The sequence below is a fragment of the Lygodium microphyllum genome, chromosome 1 (genome assembly GCF_053477565.2).
Source record: "Lygodium microphyllum isolate KBCC chromosome 1, Lygodium_microphyllum_v1.1.10, whole genome shotgun sequence".
Lineage (NCBI taxonomy): Eukaryota > Viridiplantae > Streptophyta > Polypodiopsida > Schizaeales > Lygodiaceae > Lygodium > Lygodium microphyllum.
The window spans coordinates 104937275-104957254 of record NC_141135.1 but is presented as its reverse complement, the minus strand read 5'-3'; the positions used below and the strand labels follow the sequence as shown (position 1 = coordinate 104957254).

At 42.6% G+C, this 19980-nt stretch overlaps 1 protein-coding gene across 2 annotated transcripts in view; it reads right to left on the bottom strand.

Moving 5' to 3' along the window:
- LOC148041491 (MBOAT (membrane bound O-acyl transferase) family protein) overlaps positions 1 to 19980 on the bottom strand; it is a 295547-nt gene that overhangs the window by 224001 nt on the left and 51566 nt on the right. The window contains exons 3-4 of one of the 2 annotated variants that reach the window (XM_087680155.1): positions 16227 to 16295; positions 15811 to 15992 (exon numbers count right to left, since the gene is read on the bottom strand). In XM_087680155.1, the coding sequence (XP_087536281.1) occupies positions 15811 to 15992; positions 16227 to 16295 (251 nt within the window). The remainder of the gene's footprint in view (positions 1 to 15810; positions 15993 to 16226; positions 16296 to 19980) is intronic. The other variant, XM_087680163.1, reaches the window with a different exon arrangement.

The window sequence follows — 19980 nt, the reverse complement described above, 5'->3', positions numbered from 1 at the left end:
GTTTGTGCTTATGGGACACAAAAACTCTCTGGAGCCGCATTTCTTTTAAATAAACTAGGTTTCTTCATTAATTATGCAAGTTTTGGGGTCGTTTAAGTAAAGCTAATGCATTTTTAGCTCAACACCCCTCTCAAGCCCAACAACAGTGCCACGAGAAAGATCTTTTACCCCAAGGTGTCCCACCCCAAAGCAACCAAAGCATTAGACAAAGGGTGCGCACCGGCTGCCTAGTGGCCTACTAAGACTACAGAGGCGATGGGTATCTTATCAAGGGAGCCCAAGTGATCGCCCTAGAGAGGGCAGGGCATTGGACAAAGGGTGCATGTCGGCTGCCCATTGGCCTACCAAGCCTCACAAAGGTAGATAGAATCAGCTATGGACTACTCTTTTTTTTTTTTAAAGCAATAAGTGGGGGTTCACATCAGTTTTCATCCTATTGAGTATCCGTGCCCCAAACGGGAAAGCATACTATCCCTACCATTATTGGGTGTCAATGAAGAAGAATAAGGCTAAGAGTATAGCAAATATGTGAAGCAAGCAAGACAAGCAAAGCAAGCAAGCAAGCTAAGGAAAAAACTGCCTTGGAGACTGCCATGGAAAATGCCACGAATATGGTGGATCCAAAGTCGACTACTCCAAAAGACTGAAAAGGGATAAAAGCGCCCTTTTACAATCAGGTCATCCTAACAGTGCAGATGAAGTTACAAATGTCCATAATACAATACAAAAGAATGAATGTCTAAAAAACTATAAGCATCATCACTGTCACTATCAAGAGCAGAAGCCACCCCCTCTCAAACTGGAAGGGAAAGCAAGAGGGAAGCATTCTCTCCCCGTCAAGCTAAAGAAGTAGGGGAGGGTGTACCCCAACCAATCCTAAATAACAAGTACTGAAGAACCGGCCGATTGACCGCTTTGGTCAATGTGGAACCTTTCACTCAACCGCCAAGACTCACGGACCACTTATTGTTTCAAGCGTTCCAAGCCGAGCACTAATGGCTACCTCTCACATAGCCGACGCGCCATCCATATCTACGGGTGTAGTGAGCTTACCTCCATGCCAATCAAGTTACCTCCTCTCCTGCGCACTCCGGTAGCTTCACAATCCAAGTGCAAGCTTCAAGCAAGCTCCGTCCTCAAGCTCCACGCTCCAAGCTCCATTGCCACGAGCGAGACAAGGGAAGGGAAGAGAAGAGAAGAGAATAAGAGAGGAGAAGATGGAGAGCTTCTCCTCCCCGATCCCTCACCCTCACACACTCACTCCCTTACACTCTCACACTCCCTCTCTCAAGCACAAGCTCGAGCAAGCAAGAATAAGAAGAAGAAGAAGAAGAAGAGAGCCACTTTTGGCCACATACAAGAATGAGCTTCTCATTCACTTTTCAACTTTATATACAAAACCCTAAATCCATTTTGGGCGGTCATCCACTTATCCCCTTTTTTACATGGCCGGCCATGGCCTAGGCCCTTTTTCCCATTGTCCTCCTATCTTCCTAGCTTCCTTCCTACCGCCCATCTACCTTTACAAATTGCACAGGTGAGAGCCCGGCACTCTTAAATTAAGCCATGGTGTGCCTTGCGCTTTTTAACAACAGCATAGACTTGCGTTTTTCCCATGGTATGCCTTGCACTTTTTACAACAGCATAGACTTGCGTTTTTTCTCATACGCATTTTTCCTTGATTTAGGACTTTTCTGCACTTTTTGGGTTTCCAGATTTTTCTTGGTGCGCCTTCGTCCTCTGTTTCACTTTTGCCTTGGCCTTGTCTTCTGGTTTAGATTTCCCAGCTTTTTCACCTTGTTCGTTTGAGGGTTAACAGTCAAAATATCTGCAAAATTGTCGGATGTAAGCACAAACTCTAGGTGGATAGTGCCTAGCTCAACCTGCTCTCTGGAAAAATGGAAGTGGACTCCCACATGCCGCGTCACTGGTGTAATGATTGGAGTGCCTACAAGGACAATGGCACTCTGGTTGTCACAGGAGACAACGGTGGAAGAGTCGCATAGGAAATGAAGTGTCCCCCAGTAAACTCCTCAGGTAGATGGCCTCAATGGTGCCATGGAAGAGAGCCCAGTACTCAGTCTCAACCGTGGAAGCCGCCACCATCTCCTACTTACGGCTACACCAAGAAATGGGAGTCATTCCCAAGGTAAACAGGTAGCCACCATGGGAACACTGGTTGTCGAGATCTCTTGCCCAATCAGAATCAATATACCCCTACAAACATAAACCAAAACCATATGTCAGGCCATAAGAAAAAGTACACCGTAAATCATGCAACACACAAAGACATGCAATCCAATGTGACATCCTAGATGTTGTGAAATACTGAGTGAGTATGCTAACTGAGTAAGCTAAATCTGGCCTAGTGTGAATTAACCAAAGAAGTTTTCCTACAATAGAGCGATAGGTATATGCATTGAAGGGTTGTCCTAGGGAATCCTTCAACAAGTGGACAGTAGGATCAAGAGGAGTGGCCACTGGCCATGTCTGATCCGAAGTGTGTTGTTCTGCTAGCTGAAGTGCGTACTTCTGCTAAGATACAAAAATGCATCCCCTAAAAGAACTACCTCCATCCCCAAAAAATAAGACAACAAACCAAGGTCTGTCATCTCAAAACTAACACTAAACTTTGCCTTGATGTTTGCTAGGGCAGCAGAATCTGAGATTGTGATGAGTAATTCGTCAATATATAGCAAGATATGGCTGACCCCCTCTACAGTAGATCGAACACATAAGTTTGGGTCATAAGGGGTAGAACGATATCCTGAGTCCGTAAGAACTCATCCATCCTATGGAACCAAGATCACGGTGCTTGCTTCAACCCATAAAGAGCTTTCTGCAAGCAGAATATCTTATCCCTCAGGTTCCCTAAAGAAAAGCCTGGTAGTTGCTCCACATAGACTTCCTCCTCCAAATAACCATTCAAGAAGACACTCTTAACATCCATCTGATATATTGGCCAACCATGGTGAACGGCTAGCGCAAGAAGCAACCAGAAAAATGTCATTGTGAAGTAGGAGAAAAGGTTTCTTCATAATGAATGCCATCGTTCTATCGAAACCCTTGCACGACAAGGCGAGCCTTGTACTTATCTAAAGTCCCATCAGCTTTTAGCTTGGTCCTCAAAATCCACTTTGTCCCGATGACTTTCTTGTGGCTTAGAGGATTCACCAATATCTAAGTTTCATTTCAATCAATACTCTCCAACTCCTTCTCCATGGCCACTTGCCATTAAGGGTGCTAAAGATCCTCCTGCCATGTATCCGGCTCAAAATGCGCTATGTAATCGGTTGTAAACAATGACGCAAATGAAGCCTGAGGAGCAAGCTAGGCAAATTTTCTAGGTCCCTCCAAAGTGGAATCCGGTGGTAGGATCCCCAAATCCTGCATGGTCTACTGGTACCCGCAGCGAGGTAACATGTCCTGCGGAGCGGGCCTGGGAGATAAAGAATCTCCAAGATAGTCAGGAGCGGAAAGTAGACTAGGCTTAGGAGACACAATCTTCGATGATTTGGAAGGAGAAATAGGATTGAAATCTAGTGCAGAGGATTGCACAATATTCCTATCGTCAAAAACAACGTCCCTCCTAACGATCACCTTGTTTGTCTGAGGATCGAACAAATGATAGGCTTTCACTTCAGAGGAATATCCAACAAAAATAAGGAGATCAGCTCGAGGAGTGAGGTTTCCTATCTTATTATTAGGCGTATGTGTGTAGACACGACACCCGAAGACTCTAAGGTGGAAAATGACACATCGAAAGCCAAAAAATGCCTCATATGGGGTCTTCCGAAGAAGAGCCACAATCAAGTACTGGTTGAGGATGTACACTGAAGTGTTAACAGCCTCGACCCAAAGGCGCTCAGGAAGCTCTGTCACAAACAACATAGAGCCTGCCATTTCCATGATTGTCCGGTTCCTACGCTCTACGACTCCATTCTAAGAGGGAGAAGAGGTGAGCTGGCCAGAGATGCCATGCTTCAGTAGAAACTCGAAAAACTCGTGGGAGATAAACTCACCACAGCTATCACTCCTCATGTAACTAACATGATGTCCAGTCTGGTTATGAACCAACAACACCCAAGCAGAAAAATATGTGAAAGCATTTCACTTATACTTGAGGAAGCACGCTCACATATATCGAGAATGATCATACACTATCAAAAAGAAGTACAGTGAGCCATTTAAGGCGGCAGTGGATGTCCGCCCACAAAGATCAACATGAATCAATCTTAGAGGCTCCTCAACACGATATGTGGACTGCTGAGGGAATGGGATACGGTGTTGCTTTGCGAGCTGACAAGCTTTACAAACATTGCAAGCTAGTTTTAGGTGGGGAAGGCCCTCAACCTACTGATGGCAAGATAACTCATAAGCAAAGTCATAACCAATATGCCCTAAGCAAAAGTGCCAAAGACGCTCATTCATTCGTAGACTCCCGAGATGTGGCTAATACCTGGAAGCTATAGAACACGGAGCCCTTGGCTATTGGCTTGGTCAGAAATTGTATCATGTGGTAAAGGCCATTAGGTTATACCTCACCGTGAGCAATCACTAAACCAGTCTGAGAGTCAAGGATCTCGATTGTGGTCGCTGTAAAGAAAACTGCTCACCCCAACTAGCAAAGCTACTAAGCAGATAACAAGTTCACCACAAGTTGGGAGACATGGTATACATTTTCCAATGAAGCCAGATCCAGATCCTTATCAGTGGCAAAACTGACGTAACCTTGAGCCTAAATCTTGACCAAGGAGTTGTTTCCTACGCAGACTTGCCCGGCTACAGGGGCTCGGGTACGAAAAATATTCTCTATAGGAATCATATGATGTGTAGATCCACTGTCCACAATCCAAACAGGAGTTGAAGTGCTTAGCTGTGACGAGTGGGCCTCTGTAGTAACCTCGTCCGGAGTCAACTGTGGACGAGACTCACATCCGATGTCTCTATGGAGACAATGTGGGCCTCTACAGACCAGTCAAACAAGCCTCTAGTGTTAAGAACATTGTCGACTGAGATGGCTAAGTGGTAGCAGTATGAATCTAACCTTTAAACTGCCCCTTGCCATCACCCTGCCTCCCCAGCTGGCTTTGCCCAACTAAGGGACGGGGGTCTGAGACTTAGATTTGGGTGCTGTCTCTGGCCTTTGAGCAACACTTGTCGTCAAAATGGCACGCCTTTTGATAATGTCGACAATACCTATTCTTTTTAGATACATTCTGCTACCATTGTGTAAGTTATGACTTGAAGTTGCCTTGTGATTCCCCGGATTGATTTTGTTTTAATTTTGACTCAAGGTTTAATTTTGTTTGCCCTTCCCTTGTTGCCTCTTCTAAGAATGAGCAACAAAATCCCCCTCTGAGAAAAATGTCATATGAAATTGATCGAACAACCGTGGGGAACACAACAGCTAACACTCAAATTCATAGAAAGTAGGCATGGTAGGCTTTGAAACTATACCTTGCACAAAATTAAAGTATTTCCTAAGAAATTTGTTCAGAAACAATGTGACTTGATCGTCAGAGGACTTGGGAGTCCCTGTAGTCGAGAAGTCAGCGATACTCAGCCAACTTAACTTTCAATACATCCTAATCTATGATTTTAAAGAGTTGGAGCTCATGGCCAAGATTTATACAACGGATCCTCTCCCGAGCCACATAGCGGTTAGTCAAGTGTGCCCATTGTTCTAACGCTAAGTCAAAATGCTGAAGCTGAGAGTGAAACTCAGGCAATAAGCCCTGCATCAGCTCGACAATAGCGGAGGCATTCCTAGCCTTCCATGAGCGGACAACCTCGTATGGAACAAGTGCGAGATCGGGTTGGGGTTTCAAACCCTGCACAAGATCCCATAGGTTTTGGAAGTCAAGGACATGTCTCATCAAGTTCGACCAAGTGGTAGAGTTTGACCGGTTAAAACGAGTCTTATCATTGAAAGCATACTTCGCAGAAGATAAGCTAGAACCATGAGATGTCGAAAAAATGGTGTAGTGACCGGAAGGCACAAAGATTGAGACAGTCGGTGTTCCTTACGCGCAGAGAGACAGAGAGAGAGAGAGAGAGAGAGAGAGAGAGAGATAGAGAGAGAGTATTTACGAAAAAAAAAGAAAGAGCAGAGTAGAGAGTGCACGATTTGTGGGTACAATGACGAGTGTACCACTTTAGGTTTTTAGATAGATATATATGTGTAAGTACAAGTCCTAAGGGTGTGTTCACACCCGAGCACATTTAAAAGGCACGAGGACATTTGTTTCCAGCAACCTCCCACCTAAAGGCAACGTGCCTTAAAAGGAGAAAAAAATCAGCTAAGTCTAAGTATGTACAAAGCTGAAATACATATATCTATCCAACTCCCATCATCTGCTAGAGATTAGCACACCGCTCTACTGGAAGACTCTTCGTGAGAAGATTTGCAAGATTATCATCTATATGCACTTTGACAAGCTCAATGCTCATGCTGTCAAGTACATCTCTAATGAAGTGGTACTTCACCTGTATGTTCTTGGTCTTTGCATGAAAGACAGGATTCCGTGCTAGCATGATAGCACTTTAACTATCACAATGAGAAATAGGTAACTCTATGATGCCAAGCTCTCCAACAAGGTGAAAGCCATAAAGCCTTCTTGCATGCCTCACTGACAGCCACATACTCTACCTCTATGGTAGACAATGCGACACATTTTTGTAGCCTCAAGATCCAAGAGACTCCTCCTATGAAAGTAAACACATACCCAGAAGTTGACTTTTTGCAATCCGCATGACCAACATAGTCTACATCCATAAAGCCAACAACAGATGCCTTCTACTTTCCAAAGCAGATGCACAACTTCTTTGTGCCTTTGAGGTATCTCATAATATCTTTCACTGCATCCCAATGCTTTTTTCCAAGGTTTTCCACGTATCTCCTAACCACTCCCACTACAAAGGCAATGTCAGGATGTGTAGCAACCATAGCATACATCAAACTACCAACAGCTGAAGCATATGGTATCTTGGCCATTTCAGCCTTCTCATCATCAGATGTAGGGCTGTCCTCTACACCGAGTTTCATATATGGAGGCAAAGGAACCCCAATTGTTTTTCCCCCCTCCATATTGAAACCCTGCAAAACCTTGAAGATATACTCCTGTTGAGATAGCTAGAGCAATCCTTTTGATCTATCTCTGAGTATTCGCATACCAAGAATGTGATTTGCATCACCAAGATACTTCATGTCAAAGCTGCCATGAAGACTTTTCATCAGTGAATTCAAGGCATGAGTATCCCTGCCAGCAATCAGCATGTCATCAACATACAAAACCAAGAAAATCAGGCTACCATCTGCTGCCTTCTTAGTGTACAAGCAATGATCTACTTGACTTCTATAGAAACCTTGAGATTGCATAAATGTATCAAATTTATGATAACATTCTCTTGGTGCTTGTTTCAGCCCATACAAACTCGTTTTGAGCTTACATACCATCTTTTCTTTCCCTTTTTTAACAAACCCTTCAAGCTGCTACATACATATGTCTTCATGCAGATCACCATGTTAAAACGCAGTCTTTACATCCATCTGTATGAGCTCCATATCTTCAGTTGCAACCAAGCCCAAAATGGTTCTCAATGTAGTCATCTTGACTACAAGAGAGAAAATCTCATCAAAGTCAATTCCATGCTCCTGCTTGTACCCCTTTGCAACCAATCTTGCTTTGTAAATTGGGGAGGAACTAGAAGTGACCTTCATCTTGTAAACCCATTTGCATGGAAGCGCTTTTTTGCCCTTTAGACAACTGCACCAAGTCCCAAGTGCCATTTTTCTCAAGAGATTCCATCTCTGACAACATGGCTTTATACCATTTCTTGTTGTCCTATCTATCCATTGCTTCCTTGAAGCAAGATGGTTCCCCATAGTCTGTCCACATGACATAATTAGTCACATTATTTGCACCAGGAATGAATCTATCAGGTTGTCTAGTAGCCCTAGACGATCTCCTAACCCAATGATCATTGTTTGATGGCTGTTGAGCATTTTCATCTTGCTGTCCTGGTATTTCAACCTGCAAATCAGCATTAACAGCTTGTTGTCCTGGCTATTCCTGCACATGTAGTGGCTTATTATCATGGGCAATAGCTGGCTAATCATTTCCAGCATTATTTTCTGCATTTACAGGTTCATATACAGTAGGTATTTGCTGCTGTACAACGGGCACATTTTGCTGTCCAAAAGGTATTTCTTCCCGGAATGCAACCCTACGGACCTCCTCAGTCTTTTCGGGTTGTTTATGCATGCGATCTTCCCAGAAGATAATATCATTGCTCCATACTACTTTCCTTTTCTCAGGATCCCACAGTCTATACCCCATTTTACCCTCGTCAACATATCCTAGGAAAAAGCATTTACAAGACTTTGGCTCAAGCTTGCTGCATTTTTCTTTACGAAACTGCACAAAAGCCTCGCAGCCAAACACTTTCAAGTAAGCATATGAAGGTGGCTTGCCCGACCATGCTTCTTGGGAACTCCCCCCCTCCATAGACCTGTTTGATGACCGATTAATCAAGTATACGTCTATCATAACAGCCTCTGCCCAAAAACCATGGGGTAATGCATCATGAGACAACATCGTACGGACCTTATCCTGTATGGTCCGATTCATAAGCTCTACAACTCCATTTTGGGGTGGATTATGAGGGGCAGTGAGCTCCCTCTTTATCTCTTTGATGTCACAAAATGCCTGAAACGCCTTGGACACATATTCCCCACCACTATCAGTGCAAAGCAAGAACGTAGCCTTAAATTCTTCATCAATCAAGAACTTCAAGGCAACCCCCTGGCTGAAAATGGAGTTTAACTCACTCAAGTGAGTAGACATTGTTGTACCCTCTTTCATACGCAAATCCATAAGCTTTTTCAACCAATACACTGTGCTTGCGTTACTCTTCTGTGCATACAGTTCTTCCAAACGAGTCCATATAGCATATGCAGAATCCAAACCTTCAATGTTAAACAGCAAGGCATCAGAGATTGATAGCTCGATGGTTGAGCGTGCAAGCTCATTTAACTCAGCCTAATCTTCCTGTTCCATATCCGTGGGCTTTGCCCCTTTGGTTTTAATCGGCTTTGCCTGCTTCTTTTGCAACAGGATATTGTAGCACTGTTTTTGCCAAACTGCAAAGTTATGTGCTCCTTCAAGCTTCTTAATGTGCATGAGATTACTATTGTCACTACTGCCAACCATGATTTTCAGCCCAAATGTAACCAAAAAATCAGCAAATGCAGGCCCAAACTATCACACAAGTGACCAAGGTACAAACAGGTACCAACCAGCAATAAATGACCATGTAGAAGCAGAGATTTCAGATCTGTAATTAAATTTTCAGAAGCACCAAACCATGTGCTACAGTATTCCACAACTGATTACAGTTGTTGCAAGGGCATATACATCACATTACATGAGAAATCCCAAATTTTAGCTGCAGTTTCTGTTGTACATGTACCCACGGGCATAAAATTTGACACGTACAGACAAAAGCCCCAAAATTTTTGGCTCAAAGCATCAACTACACATCTGCATTTTCTCTATCATGCATAGAACAGGTCAATTTTGCCAAAATAGAGCAATTTCAGCAAACCCCCAAATTTTGCAAGTGTTGGATGTCCAAATTGCATGGAATTAAACTTGCATGTACATAAAATGACCAAATGGTGCACAAATTTTCGCAAAGAATGACTGAAAATCAATCAAATGCAACTGATGCCCTGCCACAATAGCTTGTAGATGCAAAGAACTGAAGAAAATCAATCATTTACCACTGCTGCCCTATCTCAACAACCTATAGATGCTATCACCTACTGTTGATTGGTCTTCTTCTACCCCTGGCTACCTCAAAAGGTCCTCCAATGGCTGCAAATCAGACCAGCAGCATCTCCTCCCTCTCTTTTGCAAGCTGAATACACTAAAAATGCCTCTCTCCAGCCTCTAAACACGTTTTTCAGTCTTGCATGGACATTTTAACAAGTGGCAGCCTTCAAAAATGATTTTTCTAGCATTATCCATAATTAAATATTAATTTTCAGTCTTTAAATACTGAAAATTGATCTAATAATTATTTTGGTGCCCAGAAAAATAATCTCACTCGCCAATAATTAGATTGGCTAGGCATCTTCCATTCCTGAGTATCTCTGCACCATCTTTGACCATTAGATTGGCGTTAGGTACCATTAAACGCCACATCTCTAGTGTCACCAATTGACACTTATGGCCAAATGGATGACCTAGGCCAACAACTAGCACCAAATACCACCAAGTACCTATACCGCATAACTTATAGCAACTTTTGCCTTTGATATCTCGTGATTTTCTTGGGTCTCGGGCTCGTAAATTTACTCTAACCCCAGTTGCACCTCACATCTGCAACATTTACTTAATCATGTGATTAAAAAGCAATCCACATGTTAAGTGAGGTTTCAAAAATACAAGTCCTCATGACACAAGCTATGATACCAACCAATCTACACTCGAGAGAGACTGGCGGGATACCTAGGCTACAATGATCTCGAAAGTGCATGAGAAGGTGGAACACCATCCGACGGAGGAAAGGATGAGGTCCTAAAGGCGGTGCCTATGTTTCCATAACCCCCCCATGCGATGTGATGTGCAACATGAGGTGTTTGATAGGAGGATGTAAATTGTGTGAAGAAAAGTAGGGAAGCAGCGGAATAATGTGGTGAGATGGGTGGGTTTTGAATTTGTGGTATGAAAGGTTCAGATGGATTTTGATCATTTTTACCATTTAATGATTGAAAATAAAATGATGATGATGATGATGATGATGATGCGCCATGCAATGTAGAAATAGTAACACCAAATTCATTCCAATTTTGAGAAGTAAACTGAAAAGAAGGGTAGAAGAATAGATACCTAGCCTTTTCTTATAATCCCCACGATGTGTGTTAACATACAAGAATTGGTTCTCAAGAGAACATTTTCCATAGTCAACTGATTGTACTCTATCTTCCTCATGATTTCTACCAGTATATTGCAAAGCAAAAGGGGTAAAAGACGAAGGAACAAAAGACGAATCTAAAGTACCTTGCACCGGAGTGGATGGAAGAGGATGAAAGAATGAAACATACTCCGGATCTCTTTTTCCAACAGGGGGGGCCATCCTTGAGAGAGGTCTCGACTGTCCTGCAATATCATCAGATTTATGCGCAACATCTGAAGAGAGAAATTCATGCATACCTTCATTTAGTAGCTTCTCCTGAAGGGCAATCCTTCGATTGAGCTCATCAATCTTCTTAAGTCCATGATCACATGGTATTCTTCAGTGGAAAGCTTGTATAGCCTTTATTCCATATTGTCAGAAGTATCTTCCACCATGTCGGAACTTTGTAGAGCAAGCTCTTCTACCCACTCTCGCTCAGTTCTCGGCATAGGTTGTTATGGAGACAGAATAGATGTTGATGTGTTTGAAGTCATTTAAACCTACTCTTATCTTGCTTCTTATGGAGAGCTTTCAGATCAAAGGCCTAGGTTTCTCAAAGAGTACTAGGCTCTGATACCATGTAAAGAAATACTCTGACACAGAAACACAAATAGTAATCATACGACAAAGTACAGAGACTGATAAACGAACACACTTAGGGTTAGGGTAACTCAAAGACAATGAACGCAGAAAATAATAGAAGTGATATAATTGCTAAATATACAATGCTCATGCAATAAACACACTATGCCATGAATGAATTTTGAACCTCAAACTCCTGTATCTCAAGGATCAGGGCAAGGGTGATGAGCCGGAGAGTGTGTCGTACTCTAAACGGATCCTAAATCATAATAAGGCAGCCTCCGAATATCCAATACTGGCAAACGTAGCAGTGAGAAGCTGGATCTAATGCAGACAATAGTGAGGAGAGAGAAAGGCTAAAAACGTAGACATAACAACCTACAGGAGAGAGAAAGCTACCAAATGTAAGCTATAGATGACGTGGCAGGCAGTACGGCAACAGGTCTATGCAAGAACCGCAGTTGCTTGGCTCGGAACAGCTCCAAAATGCATGAAGAGGGCTGAAAATCAAGCGCCAACTGTTATAGACAGCAATGAACAGCTTTGGCTAAGATGTTCTCCGCGACCGGGGTGTGGGCAGCAAGCTGAAACACTTGAAATCTACAAAAACGAGATTGTAGGCTGAATGGAGGCAGCATATGTATTTATAGAAAGTTTGGGCCCTCCCAATAGGATTTGTGCTTATGGGACATAGAAACTCTCTAGAACCACGTTTCTTTTAAATAAACTAGGTTTCTGCATTAGTTAAGTAAATTTTGGGGCTATTTAAGTGAAGCTAATGCATTTTTAGCTCAATAGTCTCTCCAAGAGAGGTAATCCATTAAGCATTTGTATACATAGTATAAGCATCAAGCTACCATAGTTTACATGCCCCATGCGAGCATGCCATAACTGCGCATATAACAAAGAAGGAGTAAGAGTGGACACTAAATAGGCCGATTGATCAACTAAAAGAGCATCCAACTCATATAACCCATGACATAGAGTGCCAATCAAGACCAAAGTCATGTGTTCCTTATCTCTCACCATGTATCTGTCATCATCAAAGGTGACCTGCAAACCACACCGTGCCAAAGAAGAAATAGATAACAAATTCTTCTTTATACCTAGCACAAACAAAGCATCCTATAAGCAGAGAATAGAGCCATCAATGGCAATCAGCACAATCTCCCCAATATCTCTAACAAGGTATGATGCATTGTTGGCACATTGTACAGACTTGCCAGCTAGGGCTGCACTAACAAAAGCTAACAAATCTCTCCAAGATGTGGCATGCCTAGATGCACCACCATCAAAAAGCCATGTGCCTACATCCTTAGTAGAGCTAAATGCTCGATCAGCCCAAGAAGAGTCATAATTGTATGTATAAAAACAATAGTCCCTATCTGCAACAAAGGACGCTAACTTAGTAGCAGTGGAAGATGCATCACAAACAAACATCCCGAATTCCTCCTTTTTCTCCTTGGCTATACACTTCCTCCATTTGGTGATGTAGTGGCCTGGCTTTTTGCAATAGTGGCACTTACACTTCTTGGTTTGTGTGCCCCCTTGTTTCTTATTGCCCTGTGAAGTGCCTGACGTCCTAGAGCTTTGCAGAGCATTCTTTGCTCAACTGCCCTTACCCTTTTGTCGTGCCATAAAAGCCTACTAAAAGGTTATAACATCTACACCACTATTCTTTCGTGTTTGCTCCTCCTCCAGAAGCAAACTAGCCACCTGAAGAAAAGTAAGTGGCTCTACGGCAATCCTCATGGTGAGGTCCAAGGCCGTATGAAAGCCCAAGTACGAGGGCGGCAATGAATTTAAGGTAGTAGATATCAACTGTGCATCTGAGTAATACTCATTAACATTCATAAGCTACTCACGCAAGTCCTGAATTTTATTTAGATGATTTTACATAGAATCACCCTTATCCATCTTCACTATTTCAAGCTCATTCTTCAAGAAAGAGATGCGGGTCTCATTCTTTCCAGCAAACATCTGCTTCAAGGTCAACCAAGCTTCTCGTGAAGAAGCTGCAAACCGAATGTGAGGGATAATGGACTACTGAATTGCCGATGCAATCATTGACAAAGTCTGTACATCCCGTGTATCCCATGCCTATTGTGTTGCTGATCTCTAGAGAAGTGGCTGAGCTAGAGTAGGCTGAACAGGCTAAGTTGCCTGTTATCCACGTCCTCTTGGAGGAGTAGCTGGAGCCACTCCAAGCCTCAATTCTTCACCACTGACATAATCTCAAAGATTTTTCGCTATCAGCACATTTTTCATCATGAAGAACCTGAGTGAATAGTTGTTACCATCCAACCGACCCTCCTTGGATACATAAGTAAATACATCACCTCCCTAATTTTCCATGATAAACAATGCTGATTAGAGAGCAAAAGAGCAATGTCCCAAGTTGGACCAACCTTGAAATCTCAAAATTTCCAGAAATTACAGTAATTAATTTGTTGTAATTGGCAAATTGAAGCACACTCTGTCAAAACTGTCTGTAATGCACGCAGTCCAAGGTGCAATAAATGCTCAGCAACATTGTAGAAGCAAAAGCCCCAAAATTTCTTGCCCCAAAATGCTCAATATCAGTCTATTTCAGATTGAAACTGTACTACATGTACCAAAATTCTTGACTGATTTGCCAAAAATCTCTGCAATAATCATGTCCTAGACACATATTGAAGCTGATAGTGCCTGCCTGGGCAAAAGCCCCTTCCCTAGAAATGATTCTGAATTTAAAAATATTTTTAATTAAAAAAAACTGTACCTCCGATTCTGAGCTACTGCCCTGGCAAGTGCAGTTGGAGGTCAATGTGGAGACCTGTGCTTATGGAGATGGCCTGTTCTGGAGGCGCGCTGGAGACCAAAGGTGGTGTGGGCAGACAGGCATAGGCTTCAGGCAGTGCCCTAGTCGCAGGAGAGCAGTCGGGTGTAGGAGATCAGGCAGGCACAAGAATTGGATGAGGCAGGGCAGCTGGCGCAGGGCACAGCTGGTGGAGCTGCGCTGGTGGCTTACGGGGCGCTGGCTCAGACACAGCACAGACTGCAGGTTGGCAGCACTGACTTCAGACAGGACGCAGGGGTTGCGTCCTGGGTACAGCGTTTCTGGTGAGGCGGCGGGCAACTGGCTGGCGGCTGGCTGGCAGGAGCTGGGCAGTTCCAGCTGAAGGAGCGCTGGGTAGCACTGACTGCAGGTCACTCGTTCAGGGCTGGGCAGCTGATGGGGACTCTGGAGCAGGACGACTCCTGCTGAAGTGACAACTTCTGATGCATGCATCAGCTGGTGTTGCCAACAAGCAGCTGACCAGCTTCAGGCCAGAACAGAGGGAGAAGTCTGAGCTGAACACAGCTCTCATACCAATTGTGAGAATAGGAATGGATCGAAGCTCAGCTGAGAGTGAAGTAGACAGGGTAGAGTGTGAGAGCACGACACCCAATACAATAAACTGAAGTGGAAGGTGCAAGTACAAAGTACAGCCCTTAAACCTTAGGGTTGTAAGAGGGTGTTCACACCTGAAGTGTGTGAAACATGGTAAGTGCCCGAAACTGTGTAACATAGGCACATAAAATAAAGGGAATAAATCTGGCGGAAAAAACCTCTCGTACGGAGAGTAAAACGTGCCCCGGTATCCTACTAAAGATCACCGACACTCCTCTATGAGCATAGGCATGAGTGAAACCCAACAGAAACAAAAGAGAGCTCTCAATTTCCCGATGATTGATGAATGCAGTGGCTTGGCCCTTAGACATCGGCCTTATACTTGGTGTAAAGGACCTACATGCCACCCATATCAAAGTGGTTATCCATCATCAGGCAGGACAAGACCAGGAATGGACTGATGAGGTGGTGGTGAACAACCAGATCTGGCTGGTCAGACTGACCAAGCGCTCTTGCACATATCCTAATCACCCCATGACAGCCCAGAGTGTACAGAATTTTCCTTTTCATTTTGTTCATTGTATTGTCTGCTTCAACTAATCAAAGGATCTCTTGCAGAAAGACTTGAATTGGAAACAAATCAGAAATTTTCCCATTCACTATAAGAACACCCAAACTTAAGACAATTTGTGGCTCAAGACTAATACTAGCATGATAATGAGTTAAATATGCAACACAGAATTTGAACTTGATTCCTGAGCTAGAAACTTGTCTTTTAACATTATGTTCTTGATAATGGTAAATACATTAAGGTAAAGCATTGTAAACACATGAAGAATGCTGTACAAATTTGCCTCCCTGTAAATGGTAGAAAAGTGGGGAAAACCCACCATGCACCATGTAGGTAAACAATATAGCTTAAGGAAAATAAGAGCAGCAATTGTGACATCCCCTTTCCTTGTAGTGAAAGTCCGTGTCTTAGAGCATTGCCAATAAGAGTAAAAGTGGCCATCACTGTTGCCAATACTGGAAGATTTCCATGAAAATTTCGCCATTGGCTATCGGACGTATCCTGCATCAATAAATAGCAGCAAATGCCATTAAAATGTCAAAAACCACCCAGACGACAGCCAATGAATACTCTTCCCAGAATCAGATAGTATCCCCTTGCTATCCCTGGATGTCTTGCTAGTGCAAATGGAACAAACATGGCAGCAACTAAAATCATCACTAATTTGAAAGACTGGAAAATGGATTATCAGCACTTTTGGATATGCAAAAACATTCTGTTTATTTGAAGCTGTACAGATTTTTTGCCAGGAGACAAGGATCTCCAGTCTTCACTAGACCCAAAGATTTTCATGAGATGCTTTTGCTGCAGCAGATTGTCAGAAAAAGCAAAATGCTTCAGATAGTGTATTTCCTGCACCCTTAACAGGCAGTAATCAAATTGTATATATCACTTCAAATTCCAGAATGCAACACCCCATTGGAGATACTCATCACTAAGGTGAAACACCATACTACAAATCCAAATACATGCAAGAATGTAAGAATGATCACCTAGGCTACCCTCTCTTGAGGAAGAGTGTCTAGTACAAGGGCTTTTACAAAAGGCCAATATAGCGGTCCACAATGCCACAGCATAAAAGGAAATGGAAGAATGTGCAAGAAGGCATTTAGTGTCTCAATTTTGTTCAGAACTAAGAGGCAGCTTTTAACTAACACTTGCTGGCAAAGTTTTCTTGACCCCCTATGCTAACTGCTGCAAATATCTAGGGCACTCGAGGGTAAAAATGATTGATGACAAATGCATTGTTCATGATCACAGAAACACTAGTGTTACACAAAAAAGACAATTTCACTTTGTTGACACATATGAGAAAGCTTTGCAGATGCACTAGGAGTGACTGAAAAACCAGCCAACAGATAAGGCATGCTCATTTTCAGCACATAAACTGTAGCAGCATGCCAAAGCTAAACTATCACATACAGTATGTCAAAGCTCAATTCAATGGCATTGGACATGCTGCTAGTACCAAAGTGTGGTAGATATTCAAACCATTTGCCAAAGATGGGTCTACAATGGGTATTCAAACTTGCAGCTTGTGCATCCTAATATCTTTCTAGACTATGCACAGACACTTTTTGACATTCATTGTCAACGATTCGAGGTTTTCCTTTCCTCAAATGCTTTGAAAGGGCCCAATGAGGACAGTACCTGCATGAACTTAAATAGCGCTCCTGTTTTAAAAGCATGATTCTATGAAATGAACTCCATGCCTTATAATATGTAAGAACAGTAGGCTAATCAAGTACAATCAATGAAACATCCTTGAATAATAAACAACTGCTCAAATCAACATGAAGTACAATGACAGAGGAGCAAATGAATATATACATGTGGAGCCTTCAGGAGCACATTGCTCACCCAGGATTCCGAGCAGCTACCACACTCCATGTGGCAATAACATTAACTATGAAGCCAGCTCAAAACAAACTCGTTCAAAAGACAAACTACATAATTAATACTAAGTCCCATTCACTTGAGCAACCCAAAAGAAGATATTCATCACCTATATGATCTTGATACGTCCTTGGGCAGCCCATCATGACACCCTTGGCCCGATGCCTTGATCTCATTAGAGTGGGACCTTTTGGATCAAGGCTGATCAGTCCCTTCACTCTCCTCGATCTCCCTTTTTTGGGCCTGATAGGTTGTGTCGAGCTACCAAAACTTACCTTCAAAATTGCTGAATTTTTCTGGCATTTTCTTGACTTATTAAACATCCCCCCACCCAAAAAAAAACACTTTTGTATTTTCTATGGCACTGTAGACTTTTGCTAGGGTTGTAGCCCAAGGTGGTTTGAGAATGTGGGTGTGTACATAGGTGTGTGAGTTCAAACCTTGGATACGTCCGTGAGGCATCTTTCAAAGTCCAAGTCTTCTCAAAAGAACACTCTTGACTTTTTCTGCCTCTACTCCGTGACATGTTCTTTTAAAGGAACTCCGTGTGCACATCCCTCTTCATCCCTTTATCCCTCAGTTTTGTCTTCACCACCCCAACATCATAATTACTTATCATCAACTATTGTCACCACTAGTCCAAGCTGCCGCCCTTCTCTCTAGTGCTGCTGAATACATCCTACAGGTGCCATCCCTATTGCTAGCTTGCCATTTATGTCAGCCCAAAAAACACACATATTTGGAAAGAAAAAGAGAGTGATAAAGCCTAAACAACACAAAGAACCTTCTAAAACACTTGTGTAAAAAGAATAGATATTGTACATTTTGCCAAAAACCTAGCCATGTAGATAACAATTATCGGTCAAAGGTCAAGGCTCTTAGATCCACACCCACAATCAAATAATCCACAACTAAGGGCATTCAACCCATACCAAAGCTAAATCCATTTACCATCCCAAACCCAAATGTGAGGAAATTGTCAGGGTTTGCACAGAGGAAACACGAAGTGTATGACCACAACAAAAACACAAAGACAGACATTGACGTGAAAAACTCAAACCCTAAACACAAAACGCAAAAAACACAAACACAAACAAAGAGAGAAGAACTCTAAAGTGAATGAATCAATACAATAAATGAATGTAAGAGTGTACAAAATGCTCAAGGACACAGCAATAGAGTGTCGAAGTGTGATATCCACTGAAGACGCATCCCAAGTGTTGTAACCACTAGTTGGAGATGAAAGAGTATTGACTAATGAAGGGCAGCAGGCTGGCAACCAAAACACAACAGTCGGAGGCTGAAATCTGATAATCAAAGCAGTGTACCAACAAAGAAGGCTGAAAACTGATCACCTGAGGCAAAAACTATCAAGTGACAATAGGAGAGGTGTTTGTTGCTGTAATCGGCCTATTGGACAACTAAAACACACGTACTATAGTAGTGTGGAGGAGATGGCAACAACCTGTCGCCTAGCACCACATGCTAAAAACACACGCAGATCAGGTGCTATGATGACGTAGCAAATGGAGACCTCCAAATAGCAAGGCAATGGCTGGAAATAGGCACCCTAGGGCTAGATGGTGAGAAATCTCATTCGATGATGGCCAAGTAGTAGATGGTAGGTGGTTCATGGCTAAAATCCATACGGTAGAGTGAGAAACCTCCACAAAAGGATGAGTTGAATGGTGGGCAGCCTGTCTATTTATAGATGTAAATGGACCCTCCCAAATTAGGGTTTACACAAAAACTCTCTCGAAACACTTTACATTTTAGGGTTTTTCAATTATGTTTTAAGGTTGTTTAAGAGGCTAATCGACAAGTAATGCATTTTTTAACTCAACCCCCTTCGATGGTGGAAGTACCATTCCATGGAGTTTGAGAGAGAATCTTCCCCAAAAAGGTCTAGTTATAAATTAGATCATAGGATCAAGACGTTCCCTATAGCCATCCTGTCTCTTGGCAACCATATAGGTTTAGCTCAAAAGAGGACAGCAAGATAGCTAGGCAACTTCATGATTAGTTGGTGAGCTTTACTAAACCTAGTGAATCTCTGTGGGGCGACTTGTCCTCCTTGCAAAAAAGAAGGATGGCATGATGCACTTTTGCATGGATTATAAGGGTCTCAATAAAGTGACCATCAAGAATAAGTATCCGTCACCTTGGATAGATGATCTTATAGATCAACTTTGTGATGCACGTTACTTCACTAAGATCGATCTTAGACCTGGATACCACTAGATACGGATAGCTCCTAAGGATATCCCAAAGATTGGGTTTCATACGTCATATAGATACTCAATTTTTTATCCTACCTTTTGGATTAACCAATACGCCCGCTACTTTCTAGCAGATGATGATCATCCATATCTCACAAAAGTGACTAGTTTATTTTCCTCAACAGCATACTTGATTATAGTAAGTCAAAGGAGGAGCATGCAAACCACCTATATATTGTCTTGTGTCTCTAAAGACGAGAACGCTTGTTTACAAAACTATCAAGATGCGAACTTTTTTACACTGAACTTTTGTATCTGTTGATGACATCCAAGTTTATTCTACCAAGGTTCGAGTAGTCCTCTAGAGTCCATTT